Genomic DNA, 17,194 nt, shown 5'->3' on the forward strand with positions numbered 1-17,194 from the left:
ACCTTCCAATGAGGAAAATTTACTTAATCAGTGCCCTATTTAGATTGCCTCTGACTTTCAGTACTATAAACAGTGCCTCTGTGAACATTCTTGAAGGGATCCTTTGAACTCTTCTCAACTTTCTTCTTTTGGGATAAATTCCTAGAAATGGAATTGCTGGAACAAAGGGGAGGTGAATAAATGAGGGCCCTGGGAGTCTCACCTAGGTCTGTCTGGCCCTGGAGCACTGACTATTAATAATCACACTGTTAATATCACTGAATTGACAAAATAAAACATGGTAACCAGAGGCAGCCAAGTGGTTTCTAGCTGGCTTAGCCAGGTAGGCTGTGTGATTTAATCATTAACAGGTCAGACGTGGGGTTAAAAAAACAAACAAACAAACTTAGAAATGGTGGTGTGCAAATTACCAGCTGTGTGATTTTTGGCTTAGTTTCTTTATCTGTAACGTGAGGGACAATGGTTCCCATATTAAGGGGTTATTTATTCAGTAAATATTTGAGTGCGTACCAATCACCAACCTCCAAGCTAAGAACTTAACAGTCCAGTGGGGAAGGGAGATGTTAATAAACAATCAGACAGATATAATATTACAAGCTGTATTCTGTGCTACAATAAGGATGGGATGCTGTAAGAATGAATAATGGAGACCTGATATTTTTGGAGGGCCTGGCGGGGTCTGGGAGACTAAATAATGTATGAGCTAAGATATGAAAGATGCATAGAGTTACCCAGGTCAAGGTGGGGAGAAAGACTCTGAGAAGGCAACAGCAGGAACTGCAGAGCATTTGAAGGTGGACTGCGACTATATACCTCTTTCTTTTCAACTTGGGGCCCCAAAAGCTACTGGTGCCCGGGACGGCACTCGGGGCGCGCCGGGGGCGGGGCCGCCGACCCGGAACCCGAGTGCGGCCGCGGCTCTGGTTTCCGCCGCAGCGGACACTTCCCGCGGAGGGACCGTCCCGTGGCACCGGCAGAGCCGAGGAGGGCGCGGGGCGCGGGCCACGGGCCGCGGGCCGCGGGCCATGGACGACCACGGTCTGGACGAGTTCCGCCGGCGCTGGCAGGAGGAGCTGGCACAGGCCCAGGCGCTGAGGAAGCGGCGGCGGCCACGGCGGCCCGAGGTGGCCCCCGTGCACGGGGAGCAGGCCTCGGGGTACCTGGCGCTGGCCCAGGACCTCCTGGAGGGCGCGGGGCGACCCCCGGCGGCGCGTGCCACCCGGGCGGAGAGGCCGGACTCGGCGGGCCGTTCTCGCTCCCCTCTAGCCCGTGAGGGCGCCGGGGGCGGGGAGCAGCTGGTGGACCAGCTCATCCGCGACCTGGTGAGTGGCCATCGCGTCCTGCCGAGGCCAGGGCCAGCCCCCGCCCCCGGTACCAACCTCCCAGTGAGTTGGAAAGTAACTCTGTGTCACCAATGTGGGGAGAAAAGCAAGTGAGGGAACACAACTTCCGTGCATGCTTGGAGTGTCAAGTAGTGGTTCCCAACTGCGGGGACTTTGTCCCCCATTTGGCAGTGTTTGCAGACAGTTTTGGACGCCACCACGGGGAGCGGGGCGCGTTGCTAGGAGACGAGGCCAGGGATGCTCGTGTACATTCTGCAACGCACAGGACGGCGCGCCCCACACAAATTATCTGGCCCAAGACGTCAGTTAGTGTAAGAGTGAGAAATCTTGCCCCGGAAGGATTCCTAAACTTTTAACAAGGTTGCCTTTGGGGAGGAGGACCCAGGACACGGTTAGGAAGGAATTTTAACTTGTCTCTATGTACTGGTTGTACTATTGAAGCTTTTCTGACCGTGAGTGTATTCCCTCAATAATAATGAAACCAGAAACAAAGTAGAATCCTTGGGTACTATCAGTATGGAGGTTCTTATCATTTTGTGGGGCGAGGACCTCTTGGCAAATCTGGAAGAAGATGAGAATCCTTATGTTCTCCGAACCTCCCCCCTACCCGTCCCCACCAAAAATAAAAAAAAGGCCTCCTTTACACAGTTGAGACAAGTAAGCTCACCTTGAAACGTATCCATGGTTAAGAGAACAAGACAGCAGGTTTAATTGTGCATTTTAAGTTGGGCTTTTACAACTTCTCAATTGGGCGGGAGTACTTCTGTTATTGGCAGGTGGTTTTGATGAGTGGTGGCTCAGTATTTTACATATTATGTAGCTCTATTCTAATAATATAATAGCTCTGTTTTTTACCACATGTCTGGCTTTGTGCCCTGCTTTATCTCTCATGTTCGGTATAACCTTTTCTTGTGTATGTTAGAAATGTCGTTTAATGGGACAATTCTTATACATATGAAAATGTATGCTGGCATCGCGCCTGCTGCTGTAAAAAGTGGGTCATCCCTGAAGAAGCCTGGCAGGTGTGAAAATAGAATCAGTGCCTTGGGAAGGTGGCCGAGCACCTCCTGATCAGGTGCTCAGACCGGTCCAGATCTGTGCCGAAGGTGTTCCCATGGAAGTGGATTTGTAGGCCGAGGCAAGGCCAGCCCGTGGGAGCAGAAATAAACAGGCAGGTGGGCTATTAGGACAAAGGCAGAGGTGGGGCCTGAAATCCTCCCCACTGAAGGCGGCAGTGTCTGGGGGCTTCACAACAACCCTGGGCACTAGGCTTATCGGTCTTTTAAAATGAAGGAAACTCAAAGAGGTTTTCTGTTATTGGCCTTGGCCTAACCAGCTGATAAATTCTAGGGATTGAATTTGGATGCAGGTCTGTTGGGTTCGACATTTCACCAGGTTTTCCACAACTGACTTGGCATAAGAATGACCTTAAGCTGTATTAAAGTAGAGGTTCGCCCTGGCTGGTGTGGCTCAGTGGATTGAGTGCCAGCCTGTGAACCAAAGGGTCACCAGTTCAGTTCCCAGTCAGGGCACATGCCTGGGTTGTGGGCCAGGCCCCCAGTTGGGGGCATGTGAGAGGGGCAACCAATAGATGTATCTCTCACACATCTTTGTTTCTCTCTCTCTTTTTCTCCCTCTTTTTCCCTCTCTCTAAAAATAAATCTTTAAAATAATATATAGGTTCTGGCCCTTCCCCAGACCTGCTGCCTCACTCCCTGGAGGAGGCATCGGGAAACCTGGTGGCCAGGATGATCGGGCAAGTCTGAGATACTTGCTACTGCACAAGTTCCTTTGGCTGGAGGGCCTGACTCTCAAGGCTCCCCAGCCCTATCACTCGTGAGAGGTAGGCTTTATGCCAGAATAGTGGAGTCCTAAATGAAGTGTTCTAAAAGTGGGAGGGGCCTGCCTGCCGGACGATTCCTGGGGCACACCAGAATCTCAGTTGCGCAGGTAGGTAGTAGAAGCCTTCCTGGAGTGTGCGCCTGTGACCTCTGTCTCCTTCAGAATCACCACGTTGGGCGCTGCTCCACTATGGGCAGCAGCCTACTTTGGAGACACCTCTGCTTTTATTGCTAGTATTTTGCAATCATCAGTAACGCTGCTATAAATAAAGCAGTAACTCATTGTGCGTGCTTCCATGCTGTCTCCTCGGTACTGTCTCACAGGCTTAGGGACATCATTATCTTCTTCAGTTCTCCCAGCAGCCCTCTCCAGTGGCCACTATTAACCCCATTGGACAGATGAGCATTAGGGAGGTAATTGATTTCTTTTTCTTTTTTTTTAAGGGGCAGTAAACCCGATATCTTAAGTCTGAGAAATGGTAACCTTTATAGAAAAGGCTCGGATTCGTAATTCATTGGTTGTAAGCCTCCAAGCCCACGAGGGCCAGGCTGGCGATGCAGGTGAGCGGAGGCGGCTCGGGGTTGCTCTATGGGCCTCGTTTCCCTTGTTCATCAGGTGTTCTGTCGTGCCCTTTTCCCAGATTCTGGCCCTGCTTCCGTAACGATTTGTTTCATAGTGGCTATTGTTCTTTTTATCGTGTTGAATATTGAAGTGTAGAATTTGTCTGTCTGATATCCCCTAAGAAAAATACCTAACTCTGTTTGTGAAACATGGGCACCCGGTTGTCCTTGGTTTTCCACTTCTGAAGTTTCTTAGAAAAATCAAACTCTGTACTGAAGAGTACGAATCTTAAATGTACAGCACGATGGATTTTCAGGCGTGCGTGTCTGTGTAAACAGCACCCAGATCAGAGAACAGTATCACCAGCCTGTCGGAACCCTTGCATGTGCTGGTTCACAGTGAGGCATATGCCACGGGTCACCACTCACCCGACTCCTGACGCCGTTTTCCTTTGTCTGCTTTTGAACTACGTAAGTAGATACGTACAGCACGTGCTCTCTCGTGTCTGGGTTCTCGTGTATAGCGAGCTTTACGTGGGAGACTGAACCATGCGGACGGAGAGTGAGAGTGGGGTGGTTTCCTGAAAGCAGAGGGAATGGGTTCTGGACAGTGGATACAAGAGATGCCAACTTAAAAAAAAGATTTTTATTTATTGTTAGAGGGGAAGGGAGGGGGAGAAACAATGACGTGAGAGAGAAGCATTAATCCGTCGCCTCCTGCACGCCCCCAGTGGCCTGCTATCCAGGCATGTGCCGTGACCAGAAAACAAGCCAGTGACCCTTTGGTTTGTAGGATGATTCCCCAACCCACTGAGCCACACCAGCCAGGGGAAGAGATGCCCACTTTAAGTGGGTGTTTTATGCAATACCAAACTATGGTTAATGTATGTGTTTTCTATCATCCAACATACATGTTTTGATCAGCCGGGTGCTGGGGAATCAACAGTAAACAGAATAGACACTTCCTGGCCTCGGAAGCCTACAGTCTCGCCTCTTCTAGCTGAAAGGATTACATTAATGGGGCAGGATAGCCCTGGTTCTGAGTCCCGGCTCCAGGGTCAGGCAGGCCTGAGTTCAAATTCAGCCTCTGCTGCTGACTAGCTTTTTGACCGTGGGTGAATTAACGCCCTCTGCCTTGCTTGCCAGATGAGGTGATGCTAGTACCTATTTTGTGACGAGGTAATGAATAAGAATGACATGGGACTTTCTTAGCACCAAGCCTGGTGTATAGTCAGCGACCAGTAAATTTAAGCTGGTGCTGTTATTATTAGGATTATGCAAGAGTTCATTTCACTTCCTCTTGCTAAGAGTTATCACTGATAAGCCTCTATTTTCCCCGAGTCTTGTACTGGGAACCCGGAGGGCAGGGTCTGTCATCTTACTCTTGTATTTTCACCTGTGGGACTTCGTGCAGTCGGAGCCCAGCTGCAGTTGTCGAGGTGGAGCAACGTGGGCAGGATTGCTGCTTCCAGCAGGAATCTTGTAAACAGGCCTGACGGTTGTTGGAACCCCTGGGAACATTCAGAGCATTCTGCAAGTTACGATGTGGGATTTTCGGCCTGATAAAGTTCTAATGCTGCCGGCCTATATTTACTGCTCACCATGCCAGCATTTAGTTCATCCGAGCCTCCCTCTGTGTTGTCAGCAAGATCGGCCTGACGGCTTGACCTCTGTGTGTGAATCAGAAACAAGGAAACGTTCTAGTGTGAAATGAGAAGGCAGGTGGAATCCAGTGTGAACTTGTGCGTTGTCCCTGGAGAGACTTCCCTTCTTCTTTGCCTTCCTTGTAAGGCTCAAGTTGAATTTTCTCCCCTATGTTAACTCTTCCCTGATCCCTCCAGCCCAGAGTTCTCTTCCTTCTCCGTTTCTCCATCTAAAAAGTTCTGTTGTGAGTGCCATTTATTTGTTTTTTTCCTGCTATGAATGAGCAGGGGGTCTCTGCTTAGGCACATTTTGAAACAGGCCCTGTGTATCCTAGAACAGCTAGTAACTGAAGTCATCTCTTTGTTGGAAGTTTCCACTGACTGAAGCAGTTTGGGCTTCGTTTGTTCATTCCTAAATATTCACTGAGTGGCTTCTTAGTGCCAGGCGCTCTTCTAGGCACTGAGGATATGGCAGCAAGCAAGATGGGAAAAAAAATCTGTGCCTTTATAGAACTTACGTGGCAGGGAAGAAGAGAAGAGAAAATCAACAAATAATTGTCAGACATGAAGTGGTCTCGGGAAAGGTAAAGCAGCTAGAAGGGATACAGTGTGCATGAGTTTGTGAAGGGCTGTGATTTTAAAAAGTGCTGTCCCGGAAGGCCTTCCTGGGAAAGGTGGCATTTCCGGGAGAGGAAGGAGTGGGTGTTCCGGGGACCTGGGGGGAGGGCTTCTAGGCACAGAGCCTGAGTGCGGAGGTTCTGTGGCCACCAGGGCCAGCTGGCTTCATGGGTCGGTGTGATCACACAGCGCCCCAGGGTCAGAAGGGGCCTGTGCTTGGTTTGATGCTGTGTTGTTGCCATCTTGAAATTTTTAATCATTTTAAACAAGGGGCTCCACGTTTTTGTTTTACAATGGCTTTCACAAATTACACAGCCCATCCTGTTGGTAGAAATGTGCTTGGAGAACTTGAGACCTTTGACATGAAACTGTTTACTCTTTCCACAAACAAATCCCATACCCATACTTAGACCCAAGTTCTGATGAGGGAGCCCCTCCTCCCTCTGACCTCTCCTTCCTGGATCTCAGACCTCCCATCCCAGCTTAGACTAACAGGGAGCTCCGGAAGCAGAGGCCCCGCCCCCTCTGCCTGCTCCTGCACTCCTCAGTGGGCCCCGCCTCCTGGGATGCCCCAGCACTTGCTTCCCCAGTCCTTTAGATTGGCGTTTTTGGCCCCCATCCCTTGCTAGAGGGCTTAGGGGAGTTATACCAGTAGGTGGCGAATGAAAGTTGGGAAGCCCATACAAAAGTGATAAATCCCATAGACATTTATTGTGCACCTACTGTGTATAAGGCACTATTCTGGTTAGAGTCTGTAGTGTTGCAGTTCAGTTATAGCATCCACACACGCAATCAACAGAAATGTATTGAGTGCCTCTTGCTCTCTGTCATAGCTGGGCACGGGGATCAGGTTAAGCGTTCAGAGATAAATAGGCCTGCTGTGGGCTGTTTGGGAGCTTAGCCATTCTGCACAACATTGTTTCTCTGGAAAAATGATTCCTAAGTTCTAAATAGCTGACTTACTAATGAACTTTGGAGTACCTGAGGGGTCCATTTATGTTGCCTTTTGTATTTCCTGATTTTATTCTATTTTACATGAATGACGACTTAATCTTTTTTTTAAGATTTTATTTATTTATTTTTAGAGAATGGAAAGGAAGGAGAAAGAGAGGGAGAGAAGCATCAATGTGTGGTTGCTTCTCACATGCCCCCAAATGGGTGACCTGGCCTGCAACCCAGGCATGTGCCCCGACTGGGAATCAAACCAGTGACCTTTTGGTTCACAGGCCGGCACTCAATCCATTGAACCACACCAGCCAGGACACGACTTATCTTTGTAAAAGATTTTAGCTCTTTGAGTGTAGACCTCACTTCTCATACACTTGTTAACAGTACTTTCCCTTTCCCTCCCCCTCCCCCACAGTGCCATGGCCCTGAATTTGGATAGTGATTTGAACATAAGACAACTTATCTAAAAAAAAAACATGTATTGCTTCTCTTTGTCAGTGAAACGATCACATTCACATGCTCATTGTAAAAAGATGTAGAATAATTCGGAAGTATAGAAAAAAGAAAAATCTCTTGTAATGTCATTGTTCAGGAGCTCCTGCTTTCTATTAAAAAAAAAGCAACATGAATTTTGGGACAAATTTGGGATTGCATAAATAAATGAATGCCTATTTAGTCTGACAGTGTTTCAGGCGCCCCCTTGCCCCGCTCCCTGCCCCCATCCAACTTCTTCTCCTTTAAAGAAGACGCGGCACTCGTCTGGGACTCGTCACCTCTGCTTGAGATCCTGTGGCTGTGCCCAATGCAGGTTTTGCAGTATCTGGGAGGCTGAGATAAATTCCTGTAGAAAACAGTCTCCTTTCAGTCACAGATTGAGCAGAAATGTTATTAAATGTCTATTGTTTGAACTTGAGGTGCTTTTCTCAGTCTCTTAAACACCACCTAGAGAGGTCTTGAGTGTTCTGTTTGCCCTGGAGATATACACTGGGAACCAAACCGAAGTCAGTTGCTTCACTTTTTACTGGTTTGGCTCTGAGTAATTATCCCTTCTTCTACTAAACAAGAGAAGCCAGATTGAATTTCTAACAGTAAGGCACAAAACCAATCCATTTACAGAATTAGTCTTACATTAGCACATAGGAGTACAAATCAGCCTCCCTCGGGAGGGATCTGTTTGCAATTTCTCTTAGCATTTTTGGAGTAAGTCCAGTAGACTTTGGGAAAATCTAGTATTCACTGACTTTGAATTAACAAAGTAACTTGACCCCTTTGTGGGTTTTCTTTTCTTTCTTTGTTTTTTTTTTTTTTTTGTCTTGGTTGAGAAAGAATTGATTTTTATATCTGTCTATAATTTAGGGTTGGGATTCTCAACTGTTAGTATGTGTGAGGGTCCCTGAGGAAGAGATGCTTGAGCCCACCCTCGGAAATTTGGGGCCAAGGTCTGAGAGACCGTGGGCAGTTTTGTAACTCCACAGATCATTCTGACGTGTAACACGGGACAGGAGTCACGAGCAGAGGGAGAGAACACATCCCTACGCTATTAAGGAGCTAAAAGTCACCTTGTACAATATATTACTAAAAAGGTGTTTTTCCTTAAGTTTTAAAAATGTTAGCATTTTGAATTTATTGGTCTTCTGTATCATAAATTTGGCTCTTCCTCCTTTGCTTGGGCTATTACCGTGAAATTATTCTCTCTAAACATTTTCATCACATTGGCATTTTTATAGCGTGACCAAGTTTCCCTGTAGTAGTATTTCCGGTGTCTTTAATCTCTTTCTTGTGGAATATCTTTTCTTCTGAAATGTCATCTCGTGGACTTCTGTGCTCTTAAGCCAGTACAGCAGAGACGTGGTCAGCGTGGCCCGCACCTTCTCGGACGGCGGGGCCCCGCGGCAGCCTGGGTGGAAGTCCGGTAGCACCTTTTACGCTACAAGGCATTGCTCCACACCTTGGTGGGAAGTAACATTTCTCACTCACATTCATGAGCCGTGGGAAGTACCGAGGCCAGTGCTTCAGACACTGCCGCTGCCGTTCGGGCGAACACGGTGACGGGGCCGAGCTCCTGTCCGGGACGTGGCTCTGACTTCCCTCCAGTCACGCGTGCCTACGAAAGAGTTGCATTTCCAACCACAAGGTCCAGCGTGCTCATAACTTCAGTTTTTAGTGAGGTGTTTCCCACGTGATACATTACCATGATAACAAAGCGAAGTTTATGAATGATTGGCTTACCCTTGAAGCTGCTCCAGTGTTTTGTTTGGGGATTTTTGCGGCACGGTGATGTGACTGCTTTGCCTGCGCGCCTTACGTCTCCGTGAGCGGCGGAGAGGGAAGCGCGTCACCTAATGTTCCCGGAGCTGCGCAGGACACCCCTTGGGAACCTGCTGCGCACAGTTACTGTTGTGGATGTGTCTGTCGCCTCGAGGGAATGGAGGTTGGATCTTTCGTGAAGTGGGCTCCGAGATGGAGGTTTACGAGCAGGTGGTGGCTTGGCCTTTCTGAGAGGCCCCGAACGGAGGCAAGGGGGCCAGGCCGTGGCGTCTAGGCACCGGCGAGTTACTGGGTGTGGACTGCCCTCCGGGAGGGGACGCAGCCTCGGAGGATGAGGCCGCTCGCTGGGCCCAGGACAGTGCCAGAGGGGGGACTCAGCTGTGAGCCCGCAGCGGGCAGCATTCTGGGCGCCCGAGGAAGGCGTGTCATGGGGCCAGGGAGGCGACACTAGTGGCCTGCTGCAGCGTCCACTGCAGGGGCCACTGATGGACGGTCTGGCCAAAAAGACGGAAAGTGCTCCACACGAAACTTCAGCATTTGGCCTCCTGACCTGTGGGTCTGCCCGTGTCTTAAAACATAGACCCTCCTTTAGTGTATCTGTTCCCCTTTTTCCTGCGGTTCCCTGACCCTGGCGGCTGCAGGGAAGGTTGTTGACGTAAAAACCTGGGTCTCGATCTTTTTGGAGGTTGACCATTATTTATAATTTGAAGAGCCCAGTGATTTTTTTTTTTAAAGTTTGATTTTGTAATGTTGGTGTTTACATAATTTTAATCAAAGCTTCGAAGCAGCTGTCGCCCTTCAGAACTAATAAATGGTCCAGAGCCACTGGTGCGTTAACAGAGCGGCGTGGCACCTCTCCCCTTCTGGGGGTGCGGCAGCCGTAACCCCCCGACGGTCACGGGCACCCGGGTGGCTGCGCCCCTTTCAGCTGCTGTGCATGAGAGTGTATCCTTCTGTAGTTATTACTATGGTACAACCTTTAAAATAGACAATTCTATGGGAGTAGGGGGGAGAAAACTGTACTTGAACAATGATTAAAATTTAAAAAAATAGACAATTCTTTTTACTTAGTTATTTTTAAAGGGTTTTTACTTATTATTTTTAGAGAGGGGAAGGGAGGGAGAAAGAGGGAGAGAAACATCAGTGTGTGGTTGCCTGCCATGCGCCTCCTACTGGGGGCCAGGCCTGCAACCCACTGGGAACTGAACTGGTGACCCTTCTCAGGCTGGCACTCAGTCCCCTGAGCCACACCAGCCAGGGCTAAAATCAACAATTCTTTCTAGGAAGCCTCTCGGGAAAGACCTGTTGTGTGGGCAGACTCAGTGTCAGAGCCCTGGATGACCTCGCCTCTGCTGTGCCACCCCCGTCCCACCGTCCCCACCGAGTAGCTGCTTGTAGCAGGACTGGGGAGGCGGTTCTGGGTGAACAGCAAGGCAGCGTGGGAGTCGCGTGGAAGGGCAGCCTAGTCAACAAACACGTGTCCAAGGGAAAGGGGCTGGAGTGCCACCGAAGGAGAGAAAGTGGCAGTGTGAGCCCTCTGTGATCACATGCTCAGCCCCGGCACCTGTGTCGGCTCTGCCCTGTTGTGTCGCATTTTCTGTTCGATGACATGCCTGTTCGTTCGTAGGGGAGTCACGTCTGTTTTGCAGTTGAGGAAGCTGAGGCTTAGGTGCGTGTAGCCTGGCCTTGGGGCTAGTCAGGTGGGAGAGCCAGCGTCCTCAGTGTGAATCTCAGCTGCGAACTCCTGTGCTGGGCCGCGCCCCGAGATCTCGGTGGTCGGGATCACAGGGGACGGTGGCAGGGTTGGGGTCCACTGAGGCAGGGGCGCTGTTTTCCAGGGTGAGACGGGAGAATTGGTCCCCCGGATAGGCAAGGGACGGAAGGCTGCCGCCCCCGGAACTGCGACTTTCCCACACCAGAATAGGCGACTTCTCCTGCTTCTTCACAGCAGCTCACAGCAGCGTCAGGTCCCGACTCCGGTTTACAGCGAGTAAGTCCTGGGGCGCCCGGCGGAAGAGAACCGGGCTTGGCAGGCTTCTTAGCAGCGAAAAGCTAAGTTCAGTTTGTGCGAGCCCAGGCTTTCCTTCGCCTTTATTCCGCTTGTTTGGGGATAGGGAGCACTTTTCTCTTGCTGCTTCTGTGAATAGGCGAGGTGGGCTTCTCCATCTCACTGTGCTCAGAGAATCTGAAGGAGGAAGCATGAGCTTGCAGAGGATAGTCTCGCCTCGTTGGGACCCCCTTCCCCCATCGCCTGTGACGGCCTCCAGGGTCGTGTTGAGGGGTCTCAAGTGCATCTGGGCTAGAGAGAGTGATGCCGCATTTCCTTGGCGAGTGAAGCCAATTAGTTGTGGGAGGGTGCGGAGCCCGACGTTAGACCGATGACTCCCCACTGTTGTTTTAGGCAAGGACCCCTTTGTCTTCCAGTTACACGTGCAGATTTCCCCCTGTTCCCCCCTGTACAGCCAACATTTCTCTCTTGATTTAACATTCTGTTCCTTCTTTGCCCACAACGAGCTGTCATCTCTTATTCTTTTCCCCCCTAGAGGTCCTTTTTGGCCCTCACACTTAACTCGCACTGTTTTTGTAGTTAAATACATTTCCTTCTTGTGCCCTGGATTATCTTTTAGCCCCGAGACTCCTAGATGAATGGAAACCATGATTCCAGAAAAATCTGTGCCTTGAGTCTTGGTAGGGTTTAAAGTGGTGCTCACACTCCCTTAAAAATGCTGAGACTATTTTAGTTTTGAGACTTCACCCTTTCCATAAATGAGTGTTGTGTTTGAGTGATGAATTAGTAATTTGTTTGCAACCAGAAAGTCACTGATGTCAGTCAAAGCTTATTAAAGATGAATTTTATTAAGCAATTTCTGTTGGGACAGAGAGCGCGGCTTGGCAGAGCTCTGCAGACGCAGACTCCAGAGCGAGCGGTGGCAGGTGGATTTGGGAGCAGGTGGAGGGCGCGTGTGCACGCTTGGGGTTTTTTTCTGTTTCACACTCATATTTCTTTGTGCTACCAGGATCGTTGTGACAGCCTTATCTCTCAAATGAAGCCTGTTACCTCATCCCTAATTGCTTATCCAGAGGCAGACGAGCTCTAATTTCTCTGCATTAATAAATGACACCGAAGAAGAACTGCTTTGTTTGCACTGGCTCACTCAGGTTAACCAGCGTGCGCCCCCGAGTGCATTAGGAAACCTCGTGCCTCTCCGGCGGCCGCGGCGGGATGCTGTGCGCCCCACTCAAGAGCAGCATTTCATTTATTTGCTTTTTGCTCATGTTCGCCGCCCTATTCCCCTTCTCCTGATGAAAACACTTGAGTGACCCGGGTCAGCATTTCTCCTGTGGCTGTGGGGTACTCACCCCCTCCAGGTCGGTGGGGTGGCAGCAGCTGTCCTGAGGGGGCCGACCGCCTCCCCGATTTCAAGGCTCGCTCTCTTGGCTGCCTGCTGCTCGCCTTTCCTTAGAAGCCAGGAGGCCCCCCCCAAACCTCCACCCAGATACCTGACACACCCCAGCTTGTACCATGGCACCGCTTCTCCTTGTGAAGCATGGTGGGAAACGGTCTTGTGGGTTTCAGACATGGACGTGGGGCGGACTTGGGGGGCGGTGGAGAACTGAGAGTGGTTGTCCAGTGCTGAGTGAGTTCTGTGTGCTCGGCCGAACAGTGAGAAGGGTTGGCTCCTCCTGGGATACACCATAGCTCTCCTGTTGCTGCCTGAGGGTGTCACTGGTTGTTTAAAGGGCCTGGAAATACTTGCATTTCCACATTCAGAACTGTGAGCTCATTTCCTTTCCCTTTCTGTCCTCAGGATGAAATGGACGACGTGCCCTTCTTTGATATCCAGCTGCCGTATGAACTGGCAATCAATATATTTCAGTACCTGGACAGGAGAGACCTGGGAAGGTGTGCGCAGGTGAGCTGCCGTTAACCGATGTGCCAGATTTACCTATGTATGTAATTAAAGCGTAGGGAGCTCCTCCGTAACAGAAATTTCCTTACAGAGTGACCGGCTTTGAAGAAGTAATGAGTTGGGTAGCAGCTTTCCTTGAAGGAATGCAGCCTTGAATGAATAAGAGTTGTGTTCCACATCGGCACTTGGTGTTCGTCTGCCTGTGACCGTCTGCTCAGGAGCTCCGTTCTCCCCTTGGCCTGAGTCGTGGTTGGCCTGGGGCTGCGTGCTTGAGGCCGACCGCTCTGTGCAGCGTCTGTGCTGAGCTAGCCTGAGCCGCTACTGTCCTCCCCGTGTTCAGCGCGAGGGTACGAGCCCTCGGTTTACTCAAGCCGCCCGTCGGGCTGGGAGCCGAGGGTCAACCTGGGGACAGAACAGTGAAGTCATGTTTTAGGTGTATAGTCCAAATTACCCTTTAAACACCAGCAGCCCACTCAGCGAGGTGCGAGGCACGTGAGACCTGAGACCCCCCAGGGAATCGCAGGCCAGTGCCGCCCGTCTCATGCTCGCTCTGGGGCAGATGTTCGCTGGGCGGAGCGGTGGGAGGTAGCGTCTGGGCCAAACTTCATTGTGCACGCGAGTCACAGGGGATCTTGATAAAATGCAAATCCATGCTCAGGAGGTCCAGGGTGGGGCCCGGTAATCTGTATTTCTAACTGGGTGGTGCCAGTGTGGCTTTGCCATGTTTTGAGAGGCAAGGAGTTAGGCCATTAAAATTAGTCTCTTCTTTTCTTTTTGGGGACGAGTGTATAATTTCTCACAAGTTAAATGTGTATATGATTGCTGACCACTGGCTTTTCACGGACAGCTGTGTTGCCCAGAGGACACTGGAATATCCATTGTCCATAAATGCCAAAAAATGAATTTGCTTGGTGGTTGCCACTTCCCACCTCTGGATTATAGAATGATTTTACACGCGTGTCCATAGCTTCCAAAGAAAGGGTTTGGTAAAACTGAGGGGCAGGAGAGCTGCAGTCCCAAGTGCCACCAAGAATGTGAAGTTAAAAGTGTTCAGGTAGTTAGAGAGTGGCGAAGACTGTAGCTACATTGAGAGTCTAGAGCTTGCTATTTCTATGGCAGTTCAGTGAAATCACACACAACACAGGGCAATTGAGAGGGTTTTTGCTTTTATGCTATTTCTTTATGAAGTGTTTTTGCTTAATCAGAATTACAGGATGGGGCAAGAGCAGGCTTACAGTTCTTTGTATGGAAAAGAATACAACATTTAATAAATAATAATACAAGAAAAAAACTCTGGGTTTCATGTATTCACAACTGTAAACATATTTTTGCCCCAACCTTTATTTTTCCACTTAAATAAGAATTTGAAAAATTTTTCAGTATTCTTGATTGCCACAGTATCATTCCAGTGGGGATGCTGGCAAGTGTTTTTTTGATGCAGAGTGTGGAAATCTTTGGGAAATTATGGAAGAAATTATTCAAAGGCTAAAATTCACTAAGTAAAAATGTACTGGAGTGTGAACCGCGCTTAGAGCCTATCGGTTACACTGAGTAAGAGTACCCGCATTGTCTTCTGCTTTCCCCTGCAAACGGCATTTGTTATATTCTAACTTTACACCTTGGCCCTGTTCCCAAGAGTTGAAAACAAGGGTGTAGCTGAGTGAGGCCGACTTCTGGATGTCAGCCTGATCCCGTGAGCCGGAGTCTTGGAACGGGGGCTGATAGCTCGCTGCTTTCCACAGAGTCAGCATTAGATGATACAATCTTCATTCTTGATGGGGAGCTGCTGTTTAAGGAATCTTTTCTTCTAACATTGCTTTTTGCTCTCTCGCTTTGTAGAGGGCCATGTGGTTTTCACATCTGCTGCTGGTTTTCTCATCCAGAGGGTTTATCAGCGACAGATAGGATCTCGTGGAAGAGGAGATCCTCCTCTGGGCACAATGGGGCTGCGTTTCGGGGGGGGGGGGGGGGGGCGGGGGGCTGTGCCGCCGAGATTACTCTGCAGGTGTGAACGGTTTAATTTGCGGCACAGTGGTCCGATTGTCCACCAGAATTCTTCCCTCTTTGGCCAGTTGGATTTGGGTTTGTTTTTTTTTTTTTTAAACCTCACTTTTAGAGCACATGTATAAGGATAGAAAATATTTTAAACAGAATCCCTAAGAGCCGTTACAAAATCATAGAGCTGTTACGTGAAGGTGACCATGGATGGCCAGTACTTGCTAGAATTGGTTTTGTTTTTTTTCCAGGCGTTAAAATAAAACCACAACATAATAAAGATAAGTAGCATTTTCATTTGTTTCTCGTGGTGTTTTTATTTTTGAAACAGGGAAGAAGTCCTTCTGTTGAGTGGACCGTCCTGCTGCTTTATGATTTTATTGTAGAGGGGCTCACTCTCTGTCTCGCGCTCTCTCTTTTAATGGCGCCACCTTGGGATTTTAGTGAAATCGGGCCAGTTGTGTGGAATCGGCTCCACGCACGGTATGTGTGCCCTTAGGAAAAACCTGTTTGCTTAGATCCTTAGGCCAAAATGGTAACTGGCTCACAGGAAGGAACCCCGAGAGGGGAGGACTTTGGAGATTTGATTATGCCACAGACGATGCTCGATGCTCGAGAACTGACTTGGCTCCGACTTGGTCGCCTTTCTGCATCCCCTCTCTCTTTCTGCGTTGTTGTGAGGCTTTCCGCTTTCCAACAGAAAGCCCCACCTCGTTAGTGACCCCTGCGTGCTTTTGATGCTGACCTCTCCAGTTCCGTGCTGTCAATAGTTGTCCCTCCGGGGACTTAGTACCTCCTTGGGAGTGCACCGAACTGAAATGCCTTGGAAACAGTATGTCTCTTAGTAAGCTGAGTTGCTCACTGGGCAGCGCATCGAACAGCTTTACCATCTTCCGTTTATGATGTCGTGGTCATTTCATCACGTGTGCCCACAGGGTTCCTGGCACTTTAAGGGGTGATATTTTTAAATGAGTAATAGTTACAAAATTATCGATTTTAAAAATAGGCAATTGTTTAGTTTTTATGAGAAGGGTAAGTAAGTGTGCTGTTGTTTACGGCATGAATAATTCTCAGGAGTAAAGGTTTTTAGGTATTTACCAGCATTCATTTACTTTTTTAAAGATTTTATTGATTTATTTTTAGGGAGAGGGGAAGGAAGGCAGGGAGAAAAAGGTGAGAAACATCAGTGTGTGGTTGCCTCTCGCGCTCCCCCTACTGGGGACCTGGCCTGCAACAGGCATGTGCCCGACTGGGAATTGAACCAGCGACCCTTTGGTTTGCAGACCGGCACTCAGTCCGCTGAGCCATACCAGCCAGGGCTCAACATTCATTAAAAAACACAAAAACAAAAACTTAAGATAATTATAAATTCACAGGAAGTTGCAAAACATAATACTGAGAGGTCCCTGCATACACTTCCCTGGGCCTCCTCCTCTGGAGGAGCAATAGGAACACCAGGAAGCTGGCGTTGGTGTGGGCCGCAGAGCCTGCGCACGTCTTGCCAGTTTTCCACGCTCTTGTGTGTGTGTGTGTGTGTAGTCCTCCGCAGTGTTGTCGCAGGTGTGGATTCGTGTGGCCGCAGTGAAGGTGCGGAGCGTTCACCAGCGAGGCCGTCTGGCTGCCTTCCTGTAGCCACAGTCACCTCCTTCCCTGTCCCCTGTCTCTGACCACGGCAGCCATTAATCTGCTCCCCTTACCTATGAGTCTCTCTGAAGTCGCATTTTTAACACGCAGTTTAGTTACGTGTATTTCCTAATGTGTCATTCTAGAAGTTTAGCTGTGTAGGTAACATTGTCGTGTTTTTCAAACAAGAGGTGGAGAATTGTGCATAAAGAGAGCAACAGAGAAAAAGAGGCGAGGTGCAGAGGTCACAGACCTGAGATTTAGGAGCAAACTGGTGAGCAGGAAGTAGGTGTCATCTAAATAAGTAAGTAATTCTGGAACTAAAGCCAGTATGTTGGGTAATGATATTTCAGGTTTCACGAAAAATGTGATCTTACGATCTTCCCAGATGTCCAAATAGGAGAAACTAAAAGCTGAGGATTTATGGTTAAAGATCTTAATGA

General features: G+C 49.2%; 1 protein-coding gene across 1 annotated transcript in view; it reads left to right on the forward strand.

Moving 5' to 3' along the window:
- The first annotated feature begins 991 nt into the window (after window positions 1-991).
- The window catches only part of FBXW8 (F-box and WD repeat domain containing 8), a 102,801-nt gene continuing 86,598 nt past the window's right edge, over window positions 992-17,194 (forward strand). Inside the window, 2 exon segments of the mRNA XM_028528251.2 lie at window positions 992-1,322; window positions 13,032-13,136. Coding sequence (XP_028384052.1) covers window positions 1,026-1,322; window positions 13,032-13,136 — 402 coding nt within the window. The 5' untranslated portion in view covers window positions 992-1,025.

The sequence above is a fragment of the Phyllostomus discolor genome, chromosome 13 (genome assembly GCF_004126475.2).
Source record: "Phyllostomus discolor isolate MPI-MPIP mPhyDis1 chromosome 13, mPhyDis1.pri.v3, whole genome shotgun sequence".
Classification (NCBI taxonomy): Eukaryota; Metazoa; Chordata; class Mammalia; order Chiroptera; family Phyllostomidae; genus Phyllostomus; species Phyllostomus discolor.